The sequence below is a fragment of the Rhinolophus sinicus genome, chromosome 16 (genome assembly GCF_057876585.1).
Source record: "Rhinolophus sinicus isolate RSI-liver-muscle chromosome 16, RSI-T2T, whole genome shotgun sequence".
Taxonomy (NCBI): Eukaryota; Metazoa; Chordata; class Mammalia; order Chiroptera; family Rhinolophidae; genus Rhinolophus; species Rhinolophus sinicus.
Window position 1 is genome coordinate 107,696,187 of NC_142516.1, and position 26,666 is coordinate 107,722,852.

At 42.7% G+C, this 26,666-nt stretch overlaps 1 protein-coding gene across 3 annotated transcripts; it reads left to right on the forward strand.

Moving 5' to 3' along the window:
- Window positions 1-1,049: 1,049 nt before the first annotated feature.
- Window positions 1,050-25,542, forward strand: THSD1 (thrombospondin type 1 domain containing 1). 3 transcript variants are annotated; one of them, XM_019752176.3, is made up of 5 exons: window positions 1,050-1,186; window positions 4,119-4,259; window positions 7,240-8,205; window positions 18,068-18,226; window positions 23,911-25,542. In XM_019752176.3, exons 2-5 carry the CDS (start codon window positions 4,202-4,204, stop codon window positions 25,287-25,289), a joined length of 2,562 nt encoding a protein of 853 aa, XP_019607735.3. In that variant the 5' UTR covers window positions 1,050-1,186; window positions 4,119-4,201; the 3' UTR covers window positions 25,290-25,542. The 3 variants fall into 3 exon arrangements, with proteins under 3 accessions (XP_019607735.3, XP_019607737.3, XP_088649238.1); XM_019752178.3 differs by lacking the exon at window positions 18,068-18,226; XM_088793112.1 differs by lacking the exon at window positions 1,050-1,186 and having other exon boundaries at window positions 4,070-4,259.
- Window positions 25,543-26,666: the final 1,124 nt, after the last annotated feature.

Genomic DNA, 26,666 nt, shown 5'->3' on the forward strand with positions numbered 1-26,666 from the left:
AGAACTGAAAATGCCAGGGACTGTGGCATGTATTTGAAAAGGAATCCCAACTTGAGTTGATGTTTGGATGGATCTTGGAGGTAATTCCACTGGCAGTAAAATTGGATGATGGCCTTAAAGCCTTTTTTAAAACTTTGGATGAATTTAATTTGTACTGCCAGAATTATTTGACAAGATTTGGTACCTCTGACAACCTCTGATAACTGATCATTGAATAATTGTGCTACCTTTTAAAAAATTAAGTGATAGATTCAATATGCTATATTTTAAGGGTTTTAAAAATTGAAGTAAAATTTACAAACAGCGAAATGCACAGATCTTAAATTGGATGAGTTTTGACAAATGCGTAATCCGTGTAACACACCCCAACCAATAAAATTTACCTGTCATCCCCTAAAGTTCCCGATACCTCTTTCTAATCACCTGCTCCCCAGAGGCCACCACTGTGCTGTGATTTCTATTACCACACATTAGTTTTGTCTGGTAAACGGCATGTTTTGTGTACTCAAAGTACAGCTGTTAAACTAAGTGGAACTCTATCCTATTCTCATAAAAAGAACTTTTACACCTGCGGGTTATATTTTTTAAAATGTCACTTTAATTAACCATTTTGGCTCCTGAGAAACACGAATACACTTTACCTGAAATGTTTTCTTTTGAAGCTCTTCAATAACATTTGGGAAACCTTGTTTAACAGCCCACCAGTTATGTCACTTCAATGACTTACTTTGTTTTCCCGCAGAAGAAAGTGACACGAGGGAGAAGTGATCGTATTTGAAATGTCAGGAGACTGCTGGCTCTCCCTTAAAACCCGTGTCCCGCCCGCCGGGTTTCCTGTCCCCAGCCGGCTGGCGGGGCGCGGGCAGGAAAGGATGCGCTGCCCAGAGCGGGTGGGGGCGGGTGGGGGCGGCCCCTGCCCAGAGCGGGTGGGGGCGGGTGGGGGCGGCCCCGCCGGCTTGCCCTGCCGGCTCACGCAGGTCCCCCGCCCTCCGGGTGCCGCCTACCCCGCGCAGTCGGGGGCGGGCCCGGGTGGGGCTGCGGGAGGCGAGCGCAGCCGGCCCGGGCGCTCTTCCCGGGACGCGGGATGCTCCGCGCGCTACCTCGTAGGCCCTGAGGCCTCTCGCCCGCTGCCCTCCTCGCCACCACTCGCCCCGATCCAGACCGCTGCTCCCGCCGGTCCCGAGAGGTAAGAGGAGCCTTCGTTACCCGGAGGGCGCTCCTGTCCGCGGGGTCCTCGGTGGCTCCGCTGGGGTCGGGCAGTGCCTCCAAGACCCTGCGATTCCCACTCTCCGCAGCCTGAAAGCACAGGTGGACGGTGTCAGTTCCTCGACGCACCCAGTCCCCTTTCCTGGCTCCTTGGTGCTCAGCCTCCGCCCCCAGGGGACAAGCTCTGAACGTGTGCGTCTCCGCCTCTCCCAGTCCCGGCTTTAACCTGAACCCGGCTCTCCCCGGACGCAGGTGTTGCCAAGAGACCGAGGCTGACCTTAGACGGGTTTGTTAAGTCCAAATAGTTGAGACCCTCGAGGAATAGCGTCTTGGAATACTAAGCGTTCCGGAACAAATTTGCTTATTTTCAAAAAGAAATCCTTTCTGGGATATGGAGTATGAGATAAGTATTTCAAAATGGTCCACATTTTAAGAGAGCTCTGTGAGATGACAGCGGCAGGGCTACATATCCAAGCATGAACTTGAGTTGGGAGCCTTTGGAAACTGAGCAGATTGGGCGTGCACTCAGCTCTCCAGGGAAGCTGCATCCCACCCGTGGGACCAGGGCAGAGTCGACTGGACTGCGTATAAAAGTAAAGCCAGTTTACACGAGCTGCTTTGGAATTAGGGATTTCCTCCTAATAAATATTATTAGATGTGTACACACACAAGCGTGTGCAGGTTTGTCAGAAGGGACAAAATCACTTTGCTTGTTTTTCTTTTCCCTTTTATTTTTTAATATGCCATTGGTCATGGACTTGAGCGTAATGCATTGTCTTTTTCCGCAGCTATGAAGACACTATAGGGGGTTATCTTAGCTGGTGTCACCAAAAACATGGGATCTGAGCTTGACGTAATGCCATTAGCTACTGAGAATATTCACAACTTCTGCCTACCCTCTAGCTGATACATTTAGAATTTGTAAACCGTTATGACTGTGAATGCTATGTAGAAGTATTTTTAAATGTGTAGAAAATATACCTAGGTTCTTACTTTCTCAAAACGATTCTCAAGTCAAACATTTTAAGTAGCCAGTACTGTATTGTGAACAACACGTTGGGATAAATTAAGCCAGTAAGGTTACAAATGAAAGCATGCTATCTTCTTTTTTTTTTTTTTTTAAATAGTGCTTTTTACCCAGCATTCAATTCCATTCTGAGATGCTCAGTTAAAATCTTTACGTTAATGGTTGAGCTAGTAAAAATTCAGTATTTATTTCCAAAGCTTGAGAACATTAAAAAAATCCATATAATGATGTCAGGTATGCTGGTTTATTTTATAATTCCAGTCCCACTCAGTTCAAAATATAGATTATCACATATTCTAGGTTTTACTGGTCTTTTTCTTCAGAAGGAAAATGTGTTATAATCACAAAATCAGTTGCAATGAGGAGCTTCTTTAAAATGTTTATTGCAGGGAAGCAAGCAATTTGGGAGAAGCCAGTTCACCTTTTGGGAGCTAGGGATGGCTGGTTCCTTCTTACTTTGGTTACTGAGTATCAGTGACTTAAAGGACGAGTTTTAATTTCCCTAAGCCCACGCTTGCCTGGGAGATACATGAGGCGTACCTGCTGTCTTTGGCCAAGTTTCCCAGTCCATGTTCAAAGAAAGGATGTAAGTCAAATCTGTGCCTAATTCCAGCAAAACTGAACTTTCTCTTTTTGTTGGGGAGGGAAGGGAGCCCTAATCATCTACATAATTACGCTTCAGATTTCTGCTTCCCTTTGAGGAAGTACAGTATTTCCTTTGTTCAGCCAACTCCTACTGAAAGAAAGCTAATAGTAACACATCGTTTTTCTTTCCATTGAATTTTTTATTGTTTCAGTCAGTCCTTTTAATTCCATTAACTTCTATCTTAATGGATGTAAAGATACATATTTTTGGAATATAATATACTTATTCAAAATTATTAACTGGGTAATGGGAATGTAAACATTAAGAAAATATACTTGGTGATGTTTAGTAGCCCACAGTTTACTAGACTCTAGTATGGAAAAAAAAAGGGGGCACTTAAATGCCCTCCATCTTATTCTGTGGTTTAACAGCTGTTTGTGTCAAAGTGAGTGCCTCCTCCCACAAAGCATTCTGAAGCACAGGCCAACAAGCTCTTTCCTGCCCTCCTAGGTGGTCTGGGAAGATTGCTGCATGAAATCATCTATCTCCTGCAGCAAGTATTAAAAGACTGACAGACAATGATAATTGTGATTTCTCTGTTTTCTCTTTAGAGTACCCTAAATAAGGAAAGTCAGGGCTACCTGGTGTTCACATTTAACTGCAATACCCTGGATATCTTTTTTAAAGGTTTGATAGTTGGGCGATAACTCCTACACATTAAGAAATGAAGCAATCCAGATAACACAACAACTGTGCAAGAAAGACAGTAAGTCCCCTTGTTGGAAGCAAGGCAAGGTCTACACAGCACAATGTACAATGAAAGTTTGGCAAAAATTTAGTAAATTAACTATTTAGTAAATCACTGTGAAATGCCAGGCAGATAAATATGTGAAGAGGTGTTACCCAGATTGGCTATTAGTTTTGATGAAATTTGGCAAATAAACTCTCTACTTAAGGATGTGCTATAAAAATGAGCCTAAGTGTTCTGCAAAGATAATCTTGGTGTTGGGCATCCTGAATGTTCTTAACAGGTGAGCTCTAACGGAACAAAAGGGACGTGTACAATTACAGGTCATTTCCCCAGTGAAAATTATTAGGTTGGTGCAAAAGTAATTGCAGTTTTTGCAATTTTTAACCTTTTAAACCGCAATTACTTTTGCACCAACCTAACAGTATCCTTTCTATTTTCCGTATCACCTAGGAAGTTTGACTTCTTACAATATGTTTTGTCATTTCACGATTACTATTTTAAGAATCACATGGAACAGAGCCATCATTTTTTTGAGGTTCTAATTTCAGGTGTTTTTGGAAAAAAAAAATTCACAATTTGGATGTGAGAAAGGACATGAGGAGACCAAAGACTTGGGATTTTGCTGATCAGAATGAAACAAATGTTGAAAGACTTTTCAAATCTATTGTTGGTGGTGCTCTGTGACTATGGTGAGTATTGTAAGTATACTTAGTGCTATAGGGATCAATGAAGAAACGTAATTGTGAGGTTTATAAATGCATCAACGCTGGTGAACCTGTATGAAGGAGGCAGGGCAGGGTTTACAGCGCAGTCTCTTTTTAACTGGGATCCTTGCACCCTTCTGAACTATTGATTCAAATTTCACTTTAAATATATTTTTAAATCTTTAAAAAGATAAAAACAACAACTCATGTTCAGTTTAATTGGAGATAATCATACACACACAAAACAATGTTTTATACATTGGAGTTTAGAGTAACATTTCTTTTGACAGGACAGTTTTGCTATTAGAATATCTTTGGAACCAATCAAAATTTCAGTCCTTGCCAGTTGTATGCCTTAGATAAATTTCTTAATCCCTTTCAACCTTGGCAATCATATTGACTTCACAGGGTTGTTGGGATGCTAAAATAAAATCAAGAACGTGAAACACCTTGAATGTCTGAGCATACAATATGTGTTTAATGTTAGTTTTTTCATTCAGTTAGTTTCTAAAAATTGAGTTCATTTCTCAGGCATGCAACTACTGAACCAATAGATTCAATAATTTAATACTAGTTTTGACAATTTCCAAATATTTCACGAACATCTAAGGCAGTTGATGGTGTGAGCGTGGAAACTGTTTTCATTTTGATGAAAAAGGTACAAACTTTGGCTCCTGTAATATTGGTGGCACGGCCAGTTAAATGGACCAGAGTATTCATTTAGTCCTGTGACTCTCCTTTCTCAGCCATTTCTTTTTAAAGAAGCTTAAACAAGAGACATTCAGTTTATGGAGAACCAATCTGGGATTCATTTCTTTTAAAGTCATTTATCCCTACTTAAAAACCGATTACATGTAACAACCTCATACAAAAAATTATAAAAGTATCCTTGGTTTCATAGTGATAAAGACATCAAAATCTTACATTTAAACAAAGTCTGCGAGGATGTTTGTTGAGCACAAAATACCTTACTGGAATATAAAAATAAAAATTGAATGAGCTTAAAATAGAGGGTAGAGCATAGAAGTTGAGTGCAGAGGCTACTAATGGAAGAGGAGGTATATTCATAGTTGTGGGTTGTTTTTTCCCCTATTCATTTGATATTGATCAAAATATACCGTTACCATTTCGTGTTGTTTTTTTTAAAAGCAGCATGCTTATATTGAGCCACCAGTTCCTTTAAGTATAATAAAGTAATAGGGAGAGAGGAAACAAAAGAATAGAGAAAACTGTACTGTCGTAGTCAGGATGGCGTCCAACCAAATTGTAGTTTTCTAAATGAGATGGTGCTCTTGTTTGTAAAAACAAGAGTTGTAGAGTAAAGTAGCAAGCTTTCTCTTTAACAGACATGCTGCTGCTGCTGCTCGAATCCATTATATCTTTTTTCTCCATTTCCAGCTGGGTGTGTGTGTCTTTTCATTGATTGGCTGTCCAAATCAGAATCTGATCTGTCTCATTGACAATTCTTGTCATTGACAATAGGCTTTCATTAGTTAACTAAGAAGCTTCTTAATCCAGTGAGCACTGGTGTCTCTTTAGTCACCTGTCCACAAAAAGGTACCAGGTCAGCTCTGAACCAGCACACAAGCTGTGCCAGAATCAGCCACCGTCTTTAACCTTGGAATGTCTCCATCCAAAAGGAAGTATTCCTCAACTTCTGTTTTGACTAAATAAATATATAAAAAAAGAACTTTATCTTACTAGGTTTTTCAAGCAAATAGTGATCAAGCATTCAGGTCTATCCAAGTTTTATATCTTTGATTTCACCTCATCTTAAGTAAGAAATGGATGCTGAGCTAATTAAAAGAAAACCCCAGAACGTCTATGTGCCAATATATTCATTCATGTGCTGATTCTAACAATCATTGATTGAATACATGTAAGGGTCTATTTAAAAAGTACCAGCCCAAACGACACATTGAGTTCCTTTGGGCATATATATGATATGATATGTACATGTCATATGCATATGAGGTATATGTAATAAGAATAATCAAGTCATACTTACACATGTTGATTTTCAAACCAAAAGGGCACTGCAGTCCTTTAAATCTACAATTGTTTCTTATCCTATCCATGTGCCAGCTGATAGTTGCATTGCCAAATTCTGTCTCCTTTGATACGTATTTGGATAGGGTTCAAAATAGAAACAAGGATTCTGTGTGTCTGTTTTTTCCACTCTTTACTTCAGCTGCTGTGATGGGTCTCTTTTTCAAAAGATATGACTGATTTTAATGGAGTGGTATTTGTGGGCTAGTAGTCATCTATCTGCCAGTAGCAGTTGCTGTGATGTCATTAAAATTGCCAAGGACAAGCCAGCTATTTCATCAGTGTTCACTCTATCTCTTGGATGATCTGTGCAGAATAGAGTGTCAACATTTCTTATTCATATAAATACTTCTGCCTCATACAAACCAAGGGCAATGGTTTCTTTACAGTGAAAATGCCCAAGTACCTGTCTTGAATATCAGAAAAGTAATAATTTTGAAGTATGTATAGGGTCTTACATTTTAAGTAACCTAGAGCAGTTTATTATTATGTCATTTAAACCAAGCTTTCTCTCACTTCACTGTAAATCCATTTCCCCCAAATACCTAAACACCAGAATATGATTAAAATGAGAAAAGTGATGTATTGAATTTTTAATCTTAAGAACTCTCAATTTTTACTCTTGCTTTATAGATTTTCGTTGCAGATATATTACATTGTTGAATGTTGTGAATTCAGAGTATTTATCACTAATTTGTTGTTTTAAACGTAACCATAAAAGATGAAGAAAAAGGAACAAAGCCGCTGTAGGATGGAGACAGTGCGGTGCCCGGCCCCCAGAATCAGTCATTGTACATCATCCTTGGCTCAGTGCGGACTTCTCTTGTGTCCGTAATGAGTTTTTTCTTCCATGTCTCCAGTAGTGCTGCTCAAATTTACCACCTTTGTAAAACCCACTCTGATCATTTCATTTCAGTTCTTGGAGAAGCTGAGTATCTCCTCGTGAGAGAGCCAGGACATGTAGCACTAAGCAACACCACCGTGTCTGTGGATTTCCAGTATTTTGATGGTGCTAATGGGACGCTGAGGAATGTGTCTGTGCTGTTGCTGGAGGCCAACACCAATCAGACCGTGACCACCAAATACCTCCTGACCAACGAGTCCCAGGGGACAGTCGAGTTTGAGTGCTTCTACTTCAAGGAGGCTGGTGACTACTGGTTCACAATGAGTCTGGAAGCCACAGACAGCAGCACTCCAGTCCCCTGGTGGGAGAAAGGTGCATTGCTGAAGGTGGAATGGCCCATCTTTCATGTTGACCTAAATAGGACATCCGGGACAGCAGAAGGCACCTTCCAGGTGGGCCTTTTCACCAATCAACCACTGTGTCTGTTCCCTGGGGACAAGCCCAGTGTCGTGGTGGATGTCATCTTCACCAAGAGTCTTCCTGAGGCACAAACAAGGCAGGGACAGCCCCTGGAGATAAGAACCAGCAAGAAGACAGAACTCGCTCAAGGTCAGTGGGTTGAGTTTGGCTGTGCATCTGTGGGGCCAGAAGCTTATGTCACTGTGGTGCTGAAACTGCTTGGCCGAGACTCAGTCATTACCTCCACAGGACCCATTGACCTGGCCCAGAAATTTGGATACAAATTGGTGATGGTGCCAGAACTCACATGTGAGTCTGAGGTGGAGGTGAGCGTGCTGCCACCGCCATGCATGTTTGTCCAAGGAGTGATTGCCGTCTTCAAGGAGGCCCCCAGACGCGTCGGGGAAAGGAGCATCCGGCTGGCTGAAAACAGCCTGACCTTGGGACAGAGGAGAACAGTGTTCAACTGCACTTTGTTTGACATGGGGAGGAATAAATACTGCTTTGACTTTGGCATTTCAAGCAAAAGCCAGTTTTCTGCAAAGGAGCAGGATTGCATGCTAATTCAGAGAAATATAGGTTGGTATTGAGATTTAATTTTTTTAAAAATCAAACTGATGCCTTTATGTAGTCAAAATCATTATATGGAATTTAGATGAACTTACTTTTCTGTGAACTGTACTGTCATTTTTATGGTTCACTCCTCACAATGTCTCAAATGGCAGTATCCTTATGTGAAAAATTAAGAATGCTGGTAAGCATACATGGCTCACTGCTGACTTAACCTCTCTCTGTCTCAGTTTCTCCGTCAGTAAAGTGAGGATAATAAGAGTATCTACCTCAGAGAGTTGTGAGAACTGAATGAAATAAATGTGTACAGTTCTTAGCATAGTGCCACGCGTATAGGAAGAACCAATAAACATTATTACATCAGATGGCCAGTCCATGGCTGGTATGATCAGAATTTAAAGCTAAATCCCAAGCTGTATTTAGTACTTCTGGATTGCTCTTGCTGAGCACGTCTCTTTCCTTTTATGTCCTTCATTATAAGAATGAAGCCTCTTTAGTGAGATTTCAAAGCCAGATTTCTAAAAACTTTCAAATTCTGAATTCTTTGCTTAGTGCCCTCTCTAATCACAAAGAACTGGGGTTATTATAATTCCATCCATACCTCATGCTCCTCTTTGCATTTCTTTCCCTTTTCTTGGGTGCGAGCCTGGTCTTGGCAAGAGCTTACCCTGGCAGTGATTGTGTGGTTCATCTACATGCTCTGTCTTCATCCCCATCCAGCCCCATGCCCCTTGACAGCCCAAACCTCCAACCATCTTTGTAACTCCAAGTGTTTCTTGCTCCAGATTCATCCTTCATCTCCTTAGAGGAAGTCCGTTTCCTTTGACTGTCTCCCCACTGCCCTGCTTGCACTTGCCTCTCTGTGCAGCCTGGATTCCACAGGTCATCCCATCAGTCTCTCTCCTTCCAACACCCTAAACTCTGCCCTGTTGTCCTTTTGATGCACCTGCTGGGCCACACACCTCTGCATGAGCCCAGCCATGTGCTGGCCACCCACTCCACCCAAACTGCATGAGAAGGTAGCACCCAGGCAGATTGGGGTGGGAAGAAGTGTCATTCCAGATGATGCCTCCGCCCTCACCTGGGCCCACCACGCTACCCAGGGAGGCTCTCTGGCCGGCTCTGCTTTTGTTTTCCACAGCCACTTGTTTCACCTCCTATGCTCGCTTCCCTCAAACCTCCCTTCTGCCCCCTGGTTAAGTCTCAGAGCTGACTTGCCCCCTGCCACACCAAGCAGCTCCCTCACAGTCCCACGAGAATCTCCAAGCCTACAGGCATTCGTCCCATCCTCTTCACCTCCTTTGCTGTCGGGGTGGTGGGAAGAAGTGTCATTCCTGCAGGACAAAATGAACCCTCCACTCCATTGCGGAGCCCAGCCTCTCTGCCCATTTCAGGAACCTTCTCTTAATCATTATCCCCCCTCTCTCTCCTCTGTCTCTAACTGTCCCTTCTTTACTGGCTTATTCCCATCAGCTTTGAAATGTACTTAACTTGCTTATCTAAGAAGAAAACAGAATCAGCCCTCACTGCCTGCTTCTCCCTCAGAAATCACCCTTAATCTCTTCTTCCTTTTATATAGCCCAGGTTCTTGAAAAGGTCACCTATATTTTGGGGTTCATTTCTTCCCCTCACATTCACTTTTCAACCCACTCCAAACCCACACCCCTCCCCTGAAACTGCTCTCACTAAAGCAGCCCGTGGATGACTTTCAGGTCCCAAAATCCTGGGACACTTTTCAGTTCGTATCTTCATTGATCTTGAGTCTGTGACGGCACACCTCCTTGTTTACCTCCGGCCACCTGGCTGTCCCTTTGTGGTCTCCTTTGCGTGCTGCTTCCACCGCCTGTCTCATCTCCTTAAGTGCTGGACTTCTACATCTTGTCCTAGAGTCTGCATTTTTTACTGCATTTTTTACATAGTGAGCACTATGCTGCGTGCTCAGTCTCCTGACTGGCATCTCTCCCCGACCTCTGAGTTGCTGAATAGCTTGTCAGCCCTCAGGTGTCTTCCAGGCACCTTAAAAGCAACACACGTGGAATTGGCCTCATCATCCTGCCCTCTAAACCTGCTCCTCAGTGTAGGACTCCACCGTCTGTCCATTGTTCAAACCCAAAACCCAGGCGTCTTCCTCTTCTTCACCTCCTATAAATAATTCACCAAGTCCTGTGGATTTTGTGTTCTCAAAAAAAATCTCTGAATGTCTGAATCTCTCCATGTGTCCCCAGTTCCATCGACACCACTTGGTTCAAGCCTCCATCATCCCTTACTTGGACTCTTGCAACAGATTCCTAATTGGGTCCCCCCATTCACATCATTTGCTCTCTGTAGCCAGAAGGATTGTTGAAAACTGAGGTCAGCTGAGGCTGTCCCCCTGCTTAAAGCCTGTCAGTCACCTCACTTGATGGGAGGGTGAGAATCCACAGGGTGCTCCATGGCCAGGCTGCCCACCTCACAGTCACTATAGGGGAGACCCTGGAACCCCCTCCCCCCACCTTCACCTGGTTAGCATTAACCTGTCCCCCAAGTCTCCACTTGGGTTACTCTTCCTCAACCCAGACTAGTTAAGTTGCCTTGCTGTCAGCTGGCACAGTTCCTCTTTCATGGCATTTATCACCAAGGGTCATTGCTTGTTCAGTGCCTTTCCTCCCCCACCACCCCTCCCCCACCCCACCCCCAGACTGGAGAAGCTCGTTTGGTGGCGAAGCCAATCTGTGCTTCCAGGAAGCTGTTTATGATCTTCATTTGGTTCACGAGTATGCCTGGCACACTGACAGCTGTTCAGGATGTGTTCCTTACAGTGAAAACTGAACTCAGGTGTGGCTAATCTCAGCTAAGTATTGGTAGGAAAACAATTATATTAAACTAATCATTCAAGGCGTGCTTGCCTTTTCCAAAGGGGTTACTTTTGTTAAGAGAAAAAAAATTCTAATTGACTGAATTTAACGAAACAAACCAAGGGGAGTAGAGACGTTTGGACCATTTGACGAGAAGACATTGGAAACAGGAAGTCTACCTTGTTGATTGTCGGCTTTGCCTAGATGCTTGCACTCAGTGTCTAAAGACTGGGATTTTCCCCACAGTAGTGGGGGGAAGACACTAGAGAGGGCCGGAACAGGGAGTGGTTCTCTGTGTCCAGGCTCCCTGTGGGGCTGCAGCAACCAGACACCCCTAGCAGCAGGGCTGGAAGCAGTACCGGGAGGGACTCAATGCCCCTGGAGACCCCAGAGTCTGTGTGGCTGCCCAGCAATGACCCTGACCCTGGCTGATCTGTGAAATTTATGCTACTGATTGGAACCTCGGTGCCTTCCTGCGTTTTTAGTATAAAAAATTTCGACTGAATCAAGTTCTCTTCTTTTAATTTTCTGATAAAATTGACAGCTCTCACCAGTAAAGTCCCTGAATGATGCCATTCACTGAACCCACCATGTCTTGTGTGAGCCACTGACTCCACTGAATTTCTTACTAGTTCTTTTGAAAATGGAATAATGTGTTTGATATGTTTGTCTCTCTTCCCAAATATGTCTTAGAACCACAAGATAGTATGTAAATAACAATTTACAGCAAACATATAATAGGTGTTACCAAAAATGATTATTTATGATCTTCATTTATCCTACTTAGTCTGAATGCTTATATTTTTCTCTGCATAGATGTTAATGTGTGTGGTTATGGGGAGTATTAGTAATATATGGCACAGGCACTGTGATAACTTACAAAAACTGATATTGAGAAACCCTATATTCTGAACACACCTGCCCCAGGGTTTCATCCAGGGAGTGTGGTTCCTGTATCTATCTCAAGGCAAAATATATATTTATATATATTTTGAGGCACAGTTGAGAATTAATGATAGAGGGTATAAATTCATATTCATATAGTTTTTTTGGGGGGAAGCAAATAAAAATCATGTGCAGTTAACACATACTTTTCTTGATAATTTAAATTTTTTGGTTATCCTCTTGTTTTTCTGGTGAGATGGTCTTGCTTTTCCTTCATAAAGACTGAACAAGAGCGTTTTACCAGGAATACTGTCACCTCTGTCATTTTGTTCTTATGTGCATGTGCTTGCAATAATAGTATTACATTTAATTCTTTGCCAGAATCTTCTTAAGCCACTTGTCCACCTTGTGAGTTAGTTTGCCTAAAACTAGAAAAATACTGCCTCCCATACGTCACCTGTCAATCCATGTATTTAACAATATAAGCTTTTAGATTTATTGTTAGAAAAAAGGTTCTGATATTTTCCTCCTCATCTCATTGGTTCAGCTTGTGCTGCCCACCTCTCTTAAAGGGGATGTAACTCACGTTGGAGTCCACTGGCCCAGGCATAAGCTGATTAGGCCAATACGAGTGAGCCTTGTTCTGTTTACAGAAAGTCTGAACTGCGTATCCAGGTGCCCTTGCTCCTACTGCTGCTTTTAGCTCTTCACTCACGTCTATAGAATTTTCTCATAGCATGCTTTGTTTAGTTGCCTTAGTCTCTTAAGAAAAATCCCTTGCAGATGTGAATATTTCAGAGGCTGTATTCCTACAGATAGTTTGGGCGGTGGAAACAACTCTCCCTTTCCCTACTCCAGACAAATTTTTCTCACTTAGAATTAATATCCTCTAGAGTGGCTGGAAAGACATTTTTCCTGGCCAAACAGGTTTGTTATGTAGTGTGAGTATGGACATGTATGGACATCTAAACAGGGCAGAACAAAACAACTTTTCATTCAGGAAGTAAGACTATTTGGAATATTGGTCATCTTGCTTTTCATTTCTAATACATGAACTACAGTTATCCAATGAGTTCCCATTTTGCCTTTTGATAAAAGCATGCTTTTATCCAAGGAAGTAGCTTCCTTAAAGTTATTAGCAGAAATCTTTAGGGAATACCTTCTTTCCTTGAAAATAAGCCCTAGCCGGACCATCATCTCTAATGCATCTTTTGGAGCAAAAATTAATCTAAGACCCGGACTGATATTATATAAGACCTGGTCTTACAGTAAAATAAGACCGGATCTTACATTAATTTTTGCTCCAAAAGATGCATTAGAGATGATGGTCCGGCTAGGGCTTATTTTGGGGGAAACACAGTAGGTCGAGTTACTTAAAGCATTTTTTAAAATTTGCCTGATTAAATTTGTTCATTACTTTACTTGAGTGATTTCCTGTTTCCTGTTTGATTAATTTGGTTTAGAAATAGAAAGAATAATATATAAAACTTAGCTTAAATGTTTAATTTTTATTGTTGATTATCCTGCAAACCATGATTTTACTTTCAAGGGGAAAAGACAAAACGTTTCAAAATGAGATTTTTGACATTAAGATTCATGCTTTTATCAAAATTTTGATTTTTTTCTGGCCCCCCCCAATAAAATTTTTGTTGTCAGTTTGACAAATGACTTTATATATTTAAATAAATTAAATTTATGTAAAGAAGAGTTAAGAAAGAATAACAAAAGGATTCTTAGCTTTTGTATTTCTACCTATTGTGGTCTCAAATATGAGCTCAAGAGAAGGATAGCCTATAAATTGACTTAATTGTCAATTTAGATTTCACAGTAATGAAATTGTCAATAGATTTTTCAAAAATAAATCACAACACATTAACTCAGAGACTTTAGTATCAGATTCCCAAAGCTTTGCAAGTGCTGGGGGCTTAGTGTCTGAACAACTCTGAAGCTTTAGGACAAAGCTGGCTCATTGTTCTGCCATCTGAAGAGATGCACTGTGATCCGTGAGGCACAGAACCAATATTGTGTTCAGTTGAACCTCTGGATGGAACATAATTACCACACCTCAGTTGATGTTGGTCCAGGATACTGGTTTGTAATGCTCCCACTCTTGTATAAATCCCAGAGATTTTAATTGCTCTAAAGAACTCATATTCCATGACTCACTCCAAAGATTACACCACTTGGCTCACCTGAGAATGTATTTGCCTTACACGTTCTCCTTTTTTTGTATTGCTTTGTGTACCTTAGACTGCGTTGTGAGTTTTTGCTAGTAAAGGATGACGAGAGACCTTTATGCAGAAGATGTTTTGATGCCTAGCGTTGCCATGACTAGTTGGCTAGACCTAGCGTTGGGTCTTGGGGTTGGATGGGTGCTGATGGAGAAGGGGCTTAGGATAATTCTTTATAGGGGACTATTCACTTACTCTGGCGGTGATTGCATATATGCTTGGAAGAGAAGTTTGCATTTTCAGTCACTAACTGTCCTAGGAGTGTTTTGTATGTATTTTGAAGCTCAGGTGTTAGGTACATCCCCATTTAGGGTTGTTAAGGCTCCTTGCTTGAGTTGACACTCTTTTTTATTTTGTATATAATTATTTCCTAGAAGGTTGTTTTAACTGTGCCTTACATTTGTTTTTCAATTGCAATTGACATTAAATATTTGTTTCAGGTGTGCATTCAGTTAGACTTATGAAGTGATTCCCCCGCCCCCCCCATAAGCCTAGTACACACCTGGCACTATACGTAATTATACACAATGGAATACTATTCGGCAGTAAGAAAAGATGAAATAGGACCATTTGTGACAACATGGATGGATCTTGAGATTATAATGCTAAGCAAAATAAGTCAGACAGAAAAAGCAGAGGACCATATGGTTTCACTGATATGTGGTATTTAAAACTGAAAACAAAAGAACAAGACAAACAAATGAAGTAACAAAAACTCATAGACATAGACAATAGTTTAGGGGTTAGCAGAGGCGAAGGGGGGGCTCTAGTAGAGGGTAAATGGGGTCTAATATATGGTGTTGGAAAGAGAACTGACTTTAGGTAGCGAACACACGATGTGAGATATAATGTATTACAGAATTGTACACCTGAAATCTATGTAACTTTACTAACAGTTGTCACCCCAATGAACTTTAATTAAAAAAAAAAAAAAAAAAAAAAACATTGGCAGTTACAAAATAATCATGGGAATGTAAAGTACAGCATAGGGAATATAGTCATAATATTGTAATAACTATGTATAAAGTTGAATCTTATCATTATGTAATGTCCCTCTTTATCACTGGTAATTTCCTTGCTCTACAATCTACTTTGTCTGATATTAATGTAGCCACTCCAGTCTTCTTTTGATTAATGTTTTCAAGGTATAACCTCCTTCCATCTTTTTACTTTTAACCTATTTATATATTTATATTTAAAGTCAGTTTCTTTTAAACAGCATATAATTGGGTCCTGCTTTTTTTATCCAATCTCACATTCTCTATCTTTTAACTGGTGTATTTTGATTTTTTATATTTAGTGTAAACATTAAGTGGTTGGATTAAGATCTCCATCTTGCTAGTTTTATATTTATTCCATCTGTTCTTGGTTTTTTTCTTCTATTTCTTCTTCTTTTGGATTAATTGAATATTTTTTATGATTTACTTAACCTATTCTATTTTTTATTGTTTATACATTAAGATTTTTTTAGTGATTTTTCTAGAGTTTATAATACACATTAAATTACTCTCAGTCTATCTTCAAATAATATTATTTTGCTTCACGTGTAGTGTAAGGACCTTATAACAATACATTCCCAATTCATTCTTCCCATTCTTTGTGTAATTGTTGTCATACACTTTATATATGCTATAAACACATAATACATTATTACTACTTTGCTTTAGACCATCAATTATATTTAGAGTATATAAAAATAAGAAAAAAATGAATCTTATCTTTACCTTTATAAATGTCATTTCCATCACACTTCATTTCTTTATATAGATGTGAGTTTTTGTCTGGTATTATATACCTTCTGCCAGAAGGATTTTCTTTTAGTATTTCTTGTAGTGAAGGTTTGCTGGTAACAAATTCTATTAGTTTTTGTTTGTCTGAAAAATTCTTTATTTCTACTTTACTTTTGAAAGATATTTTCGCTGGATATGGAATTCTGGGTTGGTCAGTTTTTCTTTTAGTACTTTAGAAATATCACTACATCATGAGAAGTCTGCTGTAATTCTCAGCTTTATTCTTCTAATGTGTGATATATTGCTACCTTTTCCCCTCCCTCTTGTCACAAAGTTTTCTGTTTGTTTTTATTTTTTAGCAGTTTGAAATAGCAGTGTGCCTAAGTTTTTTGTTTATTTGCTCTTTTTAAAAATTCTGCTTGGTGTTTTCTGAGCATCTTGGATATAGTTTGGTGTCTTTAATGAATTTTTCAGAATTCTTGGACATTATTTTCTTTTTATCTTCTGGTATTGTAATTAGATGTGTAAGAGACTATTTGACATTGTCCCATAGCTCTTGAGTATTCTATTTTATTCACTCTGTTTTTCTCTTTGTGTTTCAGTTTGAGTGATTTCTATTGATCTATATTCAGAGTCACTGTTTCTTTCTTCAGCTGTGTTGAATCTACTGATGAGCATCTAGGATGCATTCTTCATCTATTACCAGGCTATTTATTTCTAACACTCTATTTGACTCTTCAGTTTACAGCTCTCTGATGAAATTTTCCATCTGTTCATGTATCTTGTTCACCTTTTCCACTGAAGTCTTTAACATATGAATCAGAGTTATTTTAACTTCTCTCTCTCTGATAGTTCCAATATCTGGGTCACATCTGAGTTTGGTTCTCTTCATTACTTTGTCTCTTGATACTTTATTGTTTTTTCCCTCTCTGTGTGTTTCATAATTTTTGTTTGAAAGTTGGACATTTTATTTAGAACTGTAGACACCGATAAATCGTATTTGCCTGGAAATGGGCATACTTTGTTTTTGCAAGTCTTTAATATAGTAAGGGATTGAACTGTGTTTGGGTTTTTGTTGTTGCTATGGCTACCTTCAATGCATAACAGAGGTCAGAATTTTCTAATGTTGCTTTTATTTAGGGTAGGATTTGGGTTGCCAGAGGGGTTTTTCCATGCTTCTATTGCACCCTCTGCTTTAAGCTTGAACCTGCACATCAGAGAGGTTTTCACCTGTCATTCTTGACCCTGCCCCAGCAGTAGGCTGTTGTTATTTGATACTTGGTAATTGCTAACATGCTGCAGGGTTGGGGTTGGGCAGTTGGGGTGAGAGAACATACTCTTTGCCAGGTCAGCCTTAGTCTTTGGCGAATGCTGAGCCCTTGAGTCTCGAGGATGGAGCCCTCTTGATGATCCTGCCCCTCCCCAGTGGTAGAAGCTCTCTAACAATCTGGGCCCAGAATATTTTCTGCTCTTCTCCAGGAATGAAGGACTTTCTTCTTTTTTCATTCCCTAGTAGCACTAGATCCCAACTGGTGCTCTTAAAGGGACAGAGTTTTCTGCCTTGTCCCCAGTGGTTGAAGCATTTGTTGATAGGGCAGGTGGGGAGGGGGATCTGGGTTAGGTTTGAATCTTGCCCACAGTGCTTCTTCCCTCCACAGGCCTCCACCAACAGGAAGGCGTTTTTTGGTCTTGTGCCTCCCTTCATCCTTCTTGTAAGCATGTGGTGAGATCTGCAGAAAAGAGCCTGAAAGTGGGTACAAATGCCCCTTGGGTATATGGCTCTCGGTTGTTCTATGTTCCATGCTAGCTCACACTATGCTTCTAGTGGTTCAGTACATTTTTGGATGACCTCTCACCAGCTTGTATGATGCCTGGCACCTGCTGCAGGAAGCAGTGTTTGCATCGTGTCTGTCCTTGGAGGAGCCTGTCTTTCCTTATAGTTAAGGCCATTTGGCTGCCCGGTGACCTTAGTTTTTTATGGGTTCTAGAAAGGTTAACATTTTGTAGTTTCTACAGCTTTCCTGTTTTAAGGGTAGGAGCAACACTCTTTCTACCTTTCTACATCTTTGGAAATGCTTTTATTTACTGACTTTTCAAGGCCCAAGACTTGAGTTTTCTGCTTCATTTGGGTGCAAATAGATTCTGATTCTCAAATGAACTAGTATTAAAAGCATGGCTAATGTCCTTGCAGAAACTTGGGGACTGTGGCAGCGTTGGAGCCAGTGTAGTGCCACGTGTGGGGATGGTGTCAGAGAGCGTCGCCGTGTGTGCCTGACTTCCTTCTCCTCCAGACCTGGCTGCCCTGGAATGTCCTCGGAGACCTCCCCGTGTTCCCTGGAGGAGTGCGCTGGTAGGTATTCTTATTTCTTCAGGAGTCTCTCGCCAGACAGACTATTGAACCCAGACCTGCCTGAAAATCACCACTCTGAGTTCAGGAGTGGACTCATTAAAACCCTGCTGTTGCCGCTGGCTGTACTAACTCTGTACTCATTAGTGTGTCATTAACTAGGAGTAGCTTGCCAGTGAGATGCAAGGGGATTTAACACTATAGAAGAGACAGAGTGACAAGGAAATCTATCTAAATTACAGGTTGAGATATATGAAATCATTTTTAAATGTATAAAAATGAGAGAAATTATCATTTCTTCCCAGGATTTTTTTGTTTTGTTTTTACTTTTGTTTTAGTTCTCCCTCCTTTACTTTTCCCCACCCAAATTATGGGAAAACATTAAAAAAATTTTATTTTCTCCCCGTCAGCCCAGAAAAGCTCCATAGACCATTATTTGTCAAAATGAGGCAATACACCCTGTCTTATCTCCTGGATGGCCTTATACTTATTCTTTACCAGCCGTACCCAGGAGGCGAAGGTGGGGAGAGTTCTTGACATCACCTGGAGACTGCTCTTTCCTTCATCCTCTAAGCATCTTGAAGGCACACACTAGTAGGTGTTCAATGAGAATTTGATGTGAATTGTCTATAGATGTGATGCTTACATGGCTCAGTTAGGTTTGCTTTAGTTTACGGAGCTGAATCCCATTCATTTGTCACAGGTTACAGCTCTAAAGAATCCTTGTTCTTCCCACACACCATCCCACCTTCTGATATACAACCAGTCTTCCATTTAATTGGCTGGCCTTTGCTGTGTTCCTGACCCTTAGATAAAGTCCTTCTGTCAAGTCCTGACTTTTCTGCTTTCCAATTGCAGGTTAGAAAACCATCCCCACTTCCTTGTCCCTTTCTCATCTGGAGGAGTTAGATGTTTTTCTGTGTTTGGATCTCAGAGAACCTTTTAGCCAAAAACACAGGCACCTGGCCACACCTTGGTCAGTGTCTGTGCCTGTGACCTTAGGAAATCATTCTTGTTCTTGTCGTTCCACCCAGTGCTGCCTACCTTCTTCCCTTTATTCCAGCATCCTAAGGACATTCTTTCCTCTGTGTTTTTCCTATTACAGCTTCAGACTCAAGTCTCTTCTCCTAGCCCTCAGCCTGCCCCTCTTTTTTCATAAGTCCAGGCCATACCCCAAATCTATTCTTTCTCCAGTTATATGTCATACTGTTTTCTAAGGCTCTCTTCTCTGTCTACTCTTTTCTTTATAAGTCTCCTTCATTTTTCATAGGTCCTTCCTCGTGTATAACTTCCTTCATAATACACCTATTCCTCTGAATTCTGAGATTGCATGTTGTGTTGACATATCCCTAATACTCAAATGAATTTAAAATCAACTGCCACTGGCTTTTACTGCACCTTTAGAAGTGTCGGCAATATCAACCATTTATTGACTATTTGCTATTTGCCAGCACTTTAAATATACCATCTCACTTAACACTCACAATAACTCTGCAAGGTAAGGATTGTTATGCTGGGCTCAGGTCTTGAGAGTTTGCTGCCTACGAGGCATTTTCCTAAGTGCCTTGTACATGTGAAGTAGGTACATCATTATCTCCACATACAGATGAGGACTCTGCAACATGTATGTGGGTACGTGACCTGCCCAAGACCATAAAACGCTAGACAGCAGGGCCCTCAACCTGACCCTATACTAAGCTACCGATCTCAAATACTTTGCCTTTATAGATGGACCAGTCTAGCTTTCTAGAAGCATCAACAACCTGAAATGAGCAATCGTTTTTGAGGATGATTGGTGTTATTTCATGTTCTGGCCTCTTAACTCTTTAATCCTGGGTGGGAGCTAGAAATTCATACATTACAAATGAGCACAAAGGGTAGGTGCTACAGGCACCCCTACTTTTATGGTAAGTGGTCCTCAGATAAATGCTTATGTGGATACATACAATCATTTCTTCCAAGTGTTCTCTTTTTTTTCTTCAACCTATTTTCCACTCTTTGGAAATAGGGAGGTCTGTTTGCAGGCTGACTAGCATCAGGAAAGTGCCTTCATTGCAGGTGAAAGAGGGAAGACTAGATGAGGCAGAGACGGGCGAGTCCAGCAGCTTAGGGGCTTTTCTCCAGCTCTGGTTTTGAAGGGAGACAGCCAAGGAAGAGGCCCACAACGTGCAACAGAATGCTGCTCCGCCCTGACATCAGCAACCATGCAGATGAAAGAAGTGATAAATCAGGAAACAGTTCTTTCAGCATTCAACTATTTTCACTTGGTTGCGAGTTTAGAGTTTTGTTTGGCCTTGAAAGGACATTTTTATGCCAAGGTCTGGTTGTAGTCCGACGTTAATTTGGTCCATCTTGTTGAACGCGGGAGGGGGAAGATCCAATTGCTGTTGCACCCACGTTCTGTCTGGTGGGATACTGATCGTTGTGCTATTGCTTTGTTAATAATGAATTGATCAATTAAGTAATCTACCATTTATTGAGTAACAGCCATGTGCAATATACTGTGACTGGGGTTGGGAATATATAGATAAGACATGCCCCTGTCTGGAAGGGGCTTATGACACAGTTGCTCAGCAGACATATAACCAGGTGTACTATATAGTACCATATAGAGCCTGCACTGCTAAAGGTATCCACAGCTTGCTATGGAAGCTTTCAGGGATGATAATCCATGCTGGGAACACCTCTGTTCTTGGAAGATGTGATATTTGAGCTGAAGTTTGAGAGCTGAGTAGGACTCACCCAGGTGAACTCGGTGAGAAAGGGAATTTTAGCAGAGGGATGGAAGCATGGCAGAAGATGGCACCTCGAGACCCAGAGAACTTAAAATAGTTTAATGTGGCCACAGGATAGTGTGCCAAGAGAGACTGATAAAAACGAGGCTGGATAGACAGGCAGGGGCCAGATCCTGAAAGTTTGGACCTGTGTCTTACAGGGATCGCTCAGCTGTCGTGTGGAGTATAAATCAGGATGGGTAGGAGTGGCAGCAGTGAGCCTGTTAGGAGTCTGTCAGTAACCCAGGTGGAAAATGAAGCACCGGCAGTGGGGATGCAGAGGAGAGAAGGAGTCAGAGGCTCTGGGTGTGGAAAGAGATGGAGATGGAAGCATCAGGATAAAACCCAGGATGCTAGCACTGGCCACCCCATGGACCGGGTATATCTGAGGAGGCCCAGGTTCTGGGAGCAGGGTGGTGACCTTGGGTATATGGAGATGTTGGTGAGACATTGATGGGGAGAGCAGAGCCAGTGCAGCCAGGATGGGATCTGAATCCCCTTGGCTCCAAAGCTCATGTCCTTCTCTCCAGATTAGATAGTGAATGTTATTACCAAGAAGAGAAAAAGTCACAGGAAGTATTGCACAGTAGGCAATGCTGCAGAGGTCAAGGAATATCAGGACGGAATGCATTTGAATTGGCTATTAGGTCATTAATGACCTTGACAGAAGCTATTTCATTGGAATCCTAGGGACAGGTTGCAGGAGCCAGAGGTGAAGATGTGGAAGCAGTAAGTCAGCAAAGGTGGACTCCTCTTTCTGTATGCTTGGCTGGGAAGACAAGGGGTGAGATATGGCTGTGGCAGTCGTGAGAGGGGACTGGAGAGGTTTTTTTAAAGTGAGAAGAGCTAGAGCATGTTTCTGTGCAGCTGCGTAGAGGAGAAGCTGGGGATTAATTTGTACAGAGGGATGATGACCAAGAGGAAGGGTGGCCTAGAGAGCACTGTGTGGACTTGCCTTTATAGGAAGACACTTCTCCCACTAATTCTGTAGAGAAAGAGGTAAATAGAGGTACAGCTGCTGCTAAGTTTATGGAGGAGAGGATGGCAGAAGCAGCTCGGGTGCACTTGCCTGATAGCTTCTATTTGTTGTGAGCTAGCAGACTGCTGAGGAAGAGGATTAGGTGGGGCTTGAGGAAAGTGGTAAAACTTTGGAAGAGTGAGTTGCCTAGGAACCCATAGAAGGATTTGAGCACAGCCGAGGTTGGGTGCTATGAGCACACAGAGGCACTGGCCTGCGTGGGTGAGTTATTTTCTTCACCAGGGGCAGGCTGGAGCAGCTAAGAATTCACATGTCTGGGTTTACGACTATCTGGTGATGGACTTCTGCTGCAGAGCAGGGAGAAGGGTACAGCTCAGTGTTAGGGGTCAGAGAGTTCAGGTTATTGGCAGGAGAATGGTTTTAGTGCTGGATCATGGCTGTAGGGAGAGAAGTGAGGCCAGGAGATGGATGGCAGATTGGGAGAAAATAGAGGGGTTGGAGAATCAGAAGTGTCAGTGAGGTTGGATAACCAGTGTAGCAACAGAGTGCGTGAGAGGGACACAGCCAGAAAGCGTGCTATGACGTTTAAGATTTCAGAAGAGGAGCAGCTGCAGACAATGGGAAGGTATGATATGATATAACACTGAAGTCGCCCAGATGGTCCTACCTATGGGATGGTGAGGAACAGGGACCCAGGTGCTAGTGAGTGATGGCTGCCATGGGGCTGGGAGATGGCAGTGCTGAGGGAGGAGTCGGGGAGGCTGGTGGATGGCTTGGACATCACACTTGGTCTTAGCCCAAAGGCCAAGAAGCAATGGCTTGGGCATCCAAAGAGAAGTTTTATATGGAGGTGAAAGGTGGTTGAAAGTGGCAGTCAGAAATGAGGACACTGAGGACACACCTGCTGTTGCCCTCTTTGCTTATAAATAGTGTAGGTGTCAAGCTTGCCCTCCTAAGGAGGTGGGGGAGAAGCTGTGCCCTGCAGGACATCCAGCACCCAGGGAAGGCGAGGAGGTGAAGGGAGTGTTTTGTAGAAAGGTTCTGGATGTCGAGGAGTTTGGTTGTCAGATGTCCCACAGGGTACGGTAGAAAGGTGAGAGGGGAGCAGTGGAAAGATGGGCCCAGGACGAGTGCGAGTGTCCATAACACGGTGGGGAATGAAAGAGATCAGGCAGGTGACCAAGGAGAAAAGACCTCGTGGCATAAGTTGGTCTCGGGTCCCCAGATATTTCAGTGGCAGTACAGGCTGTGGCCTCAGGTAGCGTCTGAGTCTTGGTGAAATATTTTGGTGACTGTGGGATAAATGAGTTTGAGAGAGCAGGGAAGAAGAAGAAAAATCCATGCCATGTGGAAGGTAGGAAGGGGAGTGGATTGTTGAAAATAGAAGAGTGAGAAAGCGGAGGCTTCAAATTTAGGAAAGACAGTTTCTGTATATTGGAGAGAAAAGTGAATTATATTGTCAAAAGTCTTATTTTCAAGTATTAATTTTTCTTGACATGGGCTAATTTAGGTATAGTCTACCCAAATTATTTTGCATTTCGAGTTTTATACTTGTAAAAATTTCCCGACGTGCATCTCAAAGGTACACTTAACTACAGAGATCCCATGTGTACCTTAAGTGAAAACCTTGATTTCACCTTGATGCTTCCCTCATGCAGTTTCTATGTAGAAAATTTGAGGCAAGTGTCACAGGAGCTAGCAAGCCCAGATCACCTTATCATGGCTTATCTGGTCACCTCACTTCCATGGGTCTCTGTTTTTCAGTTTGGCTTAAGTTGCCAGCAGAGATACATATGTAAGACTACAAATCCTAGTCCTTGTTTATTTTACTTTCTTTAACTGGTAGATAACCCGAGTAAGCCACTCAGAGACCTTAAAACCATGCAGAAAAAAAAATACTAGAGAATACATTTATTATTATTATTTTTTTATAGCTTTCCAACCATCCAGTTCGTCTCCTCTTCAGCCCCAGGGTCCAGTGAAGTCCAACAACATTGTGACGGTCACTGGGATATCCCTCTGCTTGTTCATCATCGTCGCCACCGTTCTCATCACGCTGTGGAGGAAGTTCGGCCGCCCGCCGAAATGCACCACCCCTGCCCGGCACAACTCCATCCACTCCCCCAGCTTCCGGAAGAACTCCGACGAGGAGAACATCTGCGAGCTGAGCGAGCAGCGGGGGAGCTTCTCGGATGCAGGCGATGGGCCTGGGGGGAGCCCGGGGGACCCCGGCATCCCGCTGACCTACAGGCGGAGTGTGCCGGTGACCCCGGAGGACGAGGCGTCCGGCAGCGAGAGCTTCCAGTCCAACGCCCAGAAGATCATCCCCCCTCTGTTCAGCTACCGCCTTGCCCAGCAGCAGCTGAAGGAGATGAAGAAGAAAGGCCTGACGGAAACCACCAAAGTGTACCACGTGTCTCAGAGTCCCCTGACCGACACCGCCATCGACGCTGCCACAGCCCCGCCCTTAGACCTGGAAAGCCCCGAAGAAGCTGCGGCAAACAAGTTCCGGATCAAATCCCCATTTCTGGAGCAGCCTGCGGCGGGCGCTGGCGAGAAGCCTCCCTCCCGGCCGGATGGCGCTGCCTCCCAGGCCAGCTGTGCTGTCAGCCCCAGCCAGACCCTGATCCGCAAGTCACAGATGAGGCACGTGGGCAGCCGCGGGGGGCTGTCGGAGAGGAGCCACGCTAGGAGTTCCCATTTCAGGAGGACGGCCAGTTTCCATGAAACCAAGCAGGCCCGGCCGTTCAGGGAGAGAAGCATGTCCACCCTGACCCCTCGGCAGGCGCCGGCTTACAGTGCTAGGGCGCGGCCCTGGGACCAGGCCGAAGACAGATTTAGGCCTCAGAGTCGATGCGCCCTCGTGTTTCCTGAGAAAGTGGACTCTTTTCAAGGGACAGGTGGAACCAGTGGTCTATTAAGCCCTCTCCCGAAGTCCTACACTTTGGGGCAGCCCACAAGGAAATCAGACCTGGGGGATCGCCAGGCAGGATTCATGGCAGGAGGTGAGAGAACAGAGCCTCCCAGAGCTCGGAGGGGACCGTCCCCCAGTCACAGGAATGTCTCAAGGAAGCAGCCTTCACCCACGGCCCCCAAAGATAGCTACCAGAGGGTCAGCCCCCTGAGCCCCTCTCAATGTAGAAAAGACAGGTGTCAGAGCTTCCCAGCCCACCCCGAGTTCGCCTTCTATGACAATACATCATTCCGCCTCACAGAGGCTGAGCAAAGGATGCTGGATCTTCCGGGATATTTTGGGTCAAACGAAGAGGATGAAACCACAAGTACACTCAGTGTGGAGAAGCTGGTTATCTAGACAGAGATCAGCCTGAGCTGTCACACAACTGGGGACCTTTGCCCAGGTCATGGTATCAGCTGCTCACAGCATCCTGTGGACTGTTTTGTTAAACTATTTGTACAGTGGGACAGAAGTGGGAAGTAACTCACGTTTGTACGCATGCATTTTAATTCATAAGAGATTCTTTATCCTGAACATTTTCCGTTTGTTATCCTATTTCTATTTGTTTATTACTAATAACTACAATAATAAAATGTAAACAAGAGTGAAATAGGGCTTGGTTTCATGTGGATAAGAAAGATGACAAGATGTGACTTGTGAGTATGAAATGCTTTGAACACTTCATTGGCAGTTTCCCACTTGAAATAGATTCAGGAGTCTCAACTCTAATAAGGGCTGGAACAAACTGAAATTGTTAACACAACTCTGAATTGTAATTTATTAAGTTATAAATACTTAAGAATTTGATGCCTACAGGGGCAGTATTGAACAAGTTTCATGTTTGGCTAATTAAGTCAATTAAGACTATTACGTACTAGGCTACCTAGACACGGTGATGCCACGAGATATTCCGGAAGAACGTTCAGGCCAGATTGGGTGATATCTTAACTTTTTTATGCAACAAAGAGTCCTGGTGGCTTGACACAAAATTATGTGAGTTAATTCTGCTTTGGAGAAATAACATAAGAAAGCTGATTGTTCAGGTAGTGAGTCAAATGAAGACCTAACCACACATGCATCATTGTTTTGAGCAAAAAGTAAACATTTTGGAAAGGAAAGTGTTGTCTCCTGAGAGAACATCAGCTGGGACGTAGGCAGTGGATGGTGGCTGGGCCACTGCCTGGCATAGGATGCTGACTGAGCTCCTGGACCAGAATGGCAGCCAAGACCCCAGGGGGTGTCCTTCTAATCCGGGGACGCCTGTGTTTCTGAAGATAACTTTATCATCTTAGAAAGTACATGAATTAATCTCAGGTATATGGAAAGCAGGAGGACTTTGCTATGATCTTACAGCTTAAGCTTTTTTTATTGGAAGAAAGGGAAAGAGAGAAGATTTTTAGAAATTTAGAATTACTTCTGTTTTCTGATTCAGTCTGCCCACCACATTTTACAAAGGAAGAATTTGAGGCTCAGGGAGGGGAATTAATTCCTGCAGGGTTGGATGGACATGGAGTCATTTCACCATATTCTTTGCATACTGCCATCACAGCCTTTGCAAGACTTCTCTAACAGCAGCAACTTCAGGAGAAAGCTGTCCCTTTGCAGTAAGAAGGCACAGAGTGCTGCCTTTACTAGTTTTTCTCAAAGGAAGCTTCCTGCTGCTTGATGTTAGGACTGGTCTTGCAACTTGCTTTGTTTGGAAGTGAAGGCTACACAAAAGAACCTGAAGGTTTG